General features: G+C 45.9%; 1 protein-coding gene across 1 annotated transcript in view; it reads left to right on the top strand.

Annotated features, from left to right (window-relative positions):
- nfkb1 (nuclear factor of kappa light polypeptide gene enhancer in B-cells 1) overlaps window positions 1-2,372 on the top strand; it is a gene marked incomplete at its 5' end in the record, with an annotated part of 6,369 nt that extends 3,997 nt beyond the window's left edge. The window contains 7 exon segments of the mRNA XM_014033733.1: window positions 121-290; window positions 364-466; window positions 541-662; window positions 737-806; window positions 931-1,094; window positions 1,179-1,287; window positions 1,364-2,372. Coding sequence (XP_013889187.1) covers window positions 121-290; window positions 364-466; window positions 541-662; window positions 737-806; window positions 931-1,094; window positions 1,179-1,287; window positions 1,364-1,458 — 833 coding nt within the window.
- Between the last annotated feature and the right edge of the window lie 1,701 nt (window positions 2,373-4,073).

The following is a 4,073-nucleotide window of genomic DNA, read 5'->3' on the forward strand; positions in this document are numbered from 1 at the left end:
ACAGACAGTACACAGAGTACAAACAGAATACACACAGTACACAGACAGTACACAGAGTACAAACAGAATACACACAGTACACAGACAGTACACAGTGCCTCACTCTGTTTCCTGGGACAGGTATGTGTGCCATACACCTGGCGGTTCTGGCCAATCGGCTGTCAGCTCTCAGGGAGCTGCTGGTGGGCGGGGCTGATGTTGAGGCTCAGGAGCGCAGCTGTGGGCGGACCGCCCTCCACCTGACCACAGAGACAGACAACGTGTCGCTGGCCGGCTGCCTGCTGCTGGAGGTACGAGCCGACCCGTCAGAACCTGCAGACAGAACCGGACCGGACCAATAAAACTCTGTGGTTCTGTTGTCAGGGAAARGCCAAGGTGGACTGCTGCACCTTCAATGGCTCCACCCCCCTCCACATCGCCYCGGGGCGGGGCTCCTTAAAGCTGACGGCTTTGCTGATGGCTGCAGGTGACCTGCTGATTGGTCCTTAGTCTGTGGCTCTGGTTCTGGTTCTGACCCACGTGTTGATCCGTTTGTCTCAGGCGCCGACCCTCAGAGGGAGAACTTTGAGCCTCTGTTCTTCAGGGAGGAGGAGGAGGGTGACGAAGACGATGAAGGCTACATCCCTGGAACAACTCCTCTCAACATGGCCAGCAGCTCTCAGGTTCTGGTTCTGGTTCTGGTTCTGATCAGAGTCGAGGCTCATGGAGGCAGGTGGTTTAATGGTTCTGTGTGCAGGTGCTGGATCTCCTGAACGGGAACGAGTACGAACCAAAACCTCCTCATCAAGCTTTCGTCCCTCCTCAAGGTAAGCCCCGCCCCCCACGGATCCATGTCCAGCTGCTGGGTGACACTGATGTGTGTGTGTGTGTGTGTGTGTGTGTGTGTGTGTGTGTGTGTGTGTGTGTGTGTGTGTGTGTGTGTGTGTGTAGGTGACCTGGCGAGCCTGGATGAGGAGGTGAGGCAGAGACTGTGCTGCGCTCTGCAGACTGAAGGATGCTGGGAGGATCTGGCTCACAGTCTGGGCCTCGGGATCCTCAACACGGCCTTCAGACTAAGCCCCTCCCCCGCCAAGACACTGCTGGACAGCTACGAGGTAAGACAGCACACGGGTCACAGGACTCGGGTTGAAGGACTTGGGAACAGAACTGGGTCAGAGATCTGTGTCTTGGTCCTGCAGGTCTCTGGTGGAACTGTGTCAGACCTGCTGGCTGCTCTCAGGTCTTTGGGAAGCTGCAAGGCGGTGAGCATCCTGGAGGAGGCGCTGTGTGACCACCCAGAGCCCAGCGGTGAGTGGACCACCTGCTGTGTTTGTACCAGCTGTCACCGTGGCAACGGGTCACTCAGACGTGTTTGTGTTCACAGGAGAGTCTGGGTCCACACCGGTCCAGGACCTGAAGGTGGACGTGCGGATTGACAGCTACGTGTGTGACAGCGGGGTGGAGCTCTCCACAGCGTAGCCTCTGATTGGTCCTTCTTCATCCATCAAGACTTCATACAGCTCCTCCTCTTCATCACCTTCATCATCAGAACTGTTAAACTATTCTTACTGAAACCTGAAGCTAAACGTTTGAAACTGACAGAAAAGGATGCTTCCAGCATGCGATGCTAGCTAGCCGCTGCGATGCTAGCTAGCCGCGGCCACGCCGGCTAACCGCTGCGATGCTAGCTAGCCGCGTCCACGCCGGCTAACCGCTGCGATGCTAGCTAGCCGCGTCCATGCCGGCTAACCGCTGCGATGCTAGCTAGCCGCTGCGAAGCTTTTAATCCAGAGGAGCAGTGATGAAGACGAGGACGCTCCCTGACGGAGCAGGGAAACGGTGCTACTYAAACAGGAACGTCTTGTAAAGAGGAACCAGGTTCAGGTCTGAGATGGGTCATTTGGGTCGGTTCTGTTGGCCGGAGATGAAAATATAAACGTTACAGGATCTGTGAACGCACGGAGCTTCTTCCTGTTTAATTTGAAACCAACTCATGAATTCACTGAAACTGATCCAGAGTGGAGCCACACCCACCGGTACTCAGCCTCTAAGCTCCGCCTCCTTTAGGGGAAACAACCACAGCAGCTGTTTTTTTCCCCCTAAAGTGGGCAGGGCCTTTTTTGAAAGAGGAGGAAGTGATGGCTGTGAGAGGCTGGGTCCTCCGAAGGCCGAATTCGTTACAGCGCTGTGACGAAGGCCGTCCAAAACCGAAGACTCCTCCGATGCAGCAACAAATGCGTCCTTATTTTGCCCCGAACTGAAGGATATGGATCCTTCTCGGCACACCGTATCCCATAATGCATTGCGGCCCGACCCAAGATTTTTTTATGCTAGTAATGACGGARGAAGTGAGTAAAGAAGACATCTTAAATAAAAATTTGGTGGTATAAAAATTAAAAATTTCAAGCGGTTGTAATTTTAATACTTTTATCATTCGTATAAACGTGTTTTAAATATTTTTGTCAGAAAAAAAACAAGAAATAAACATACACCTACAGCGGATCCATTAGTTCTTCAAATATTACCTTTAAGTTAATTTTATTTATATTAATAAAGCTAATATGTGACCCGTCACACCAAAACCAGGATTAAGTCCAAAAGTGGAGAAACAGACAGAAACAGGGTTTTGATTTAAATGTGTGCAAAAKRTGCATTTAGTTAAAATATAATGAATTAATGTCTTCTCAGTGTATCATTTTAATGAACTGGTTGAAATATAATCCTAAATATATAGTTTGAAGCATTTTTTAAGCAGCAGCAACCGAAAAAAACTGATTTTGAGGAAAAACGCCTTAAAATTTTCAAATTTTCCCTGAGAGCTAACAATGTTTTTGTTTCTGTCCAGCTGGGAAATTTTAATGTTGATATAATATTTGATGTTTTCTCTTTATATTAACATAAAAAATAACTCAATAAATTAACAAAAAATCAGGATTCAGACCAAACAGTAATGTATTATCAGAACTGAGACAAATGAAGTCATTTCTTTTTTCTACTTTCGATCTAAGTTAGCTTCTGTTTAGCGTCGTCACTAGACCGTCCAAATTCACAGCCGCCTTTTTTTTCCTTCCCGTTCTAACAAGGACACATGTCTCCACTGACACCAACACACCCCGTTTTAAGGCCACCATCAACAACCTCTGGACATCTGGAATCAGAAACTTTACTTTGGGTTTGTAAAACAAACATCAACACAAGAACTTCAAACTGAATTATGACTTTATTTTACCAGAAAAGAAGAATCACTGAGAGAGAAAATCTGTCCCAAACCAACAGGAAGGAGAGAAATGAACCCAGTCTGTGTTCATTTCATCACTGTTAGCAGGTTAACATGTGATCCATCAGCTCAAACATCCTGAGGCTCAGAACTGGACTTGGGTTCTGGTTCTGGTTTCCCCGGCTCAGCTGCGGTCCAACACGCAGCTTCCTCCTTCACACAGATGTGAAACAAGAACTCTCTGCGTGTCTTCATTTTATTTTATTTTGTTTTTTATACATTTAGAGCTTTTAAATATTTGTTCTTGTGAACTGAACTTCAGGTACCTTCTTTCTTTTCTGTCTTTGTGTTAAAATGAGCAGGTTTCAGCAGAGAGGGAGACACAGCAAGGCATTGTGGGTAATGTAGTCCTGATGCGTGAGGAGTTCAAACCAAAGCTGTTATATTTATGTCCTTGACGGCCTTGTACAGTTCATCATGATCTTTAACTGCTTTTACTGTTTGTTTTTGTTTAATAAAGTTGTTTATATATATATATTCAGTGTTTTTTATTAGTCTCATCAACTATTATATTAAATTATTTGTGATTATTGCATAAATTTTTGAAACAGTAACAGGAAAAATATCCACTCAATATTAATTGTTTACATTTAATTTGATTTCTAGAGATCACCTGGGGACCCGCACTTTTTGTTTCATGACCCAAAGTGGACCCCTGACCTTAACTTTGTGAGCCACTGCTTCCGAGCCTAAAATACCACAAAACGCATTAAAAAGTACAAAAATTAAATAAAGTACTGTTTTTGAACCCTTTAGAGTAAATTCACAAGCTTGGTCTCTTTTTAAAGTTAATAATCTGATATTTTAACTTCAACAG

This window comes from Austrofundulus limnaeus, unplaced genomic scaffold (assembly GCF_001266775.1).
Source record: "Austrofundulus limnaeus strain Quisiro unplaced genomic scaffold, Austrofundulus_limnaeus-1.0 Scaffold1821, whole genome shotgun sequence".
NCBI lineage: Eukaryota > Metazoa > Chordata > Actinopteri > Cyprinodontiformes > Rivulidae > Austrofundulus > Austrofundulus limnaeus.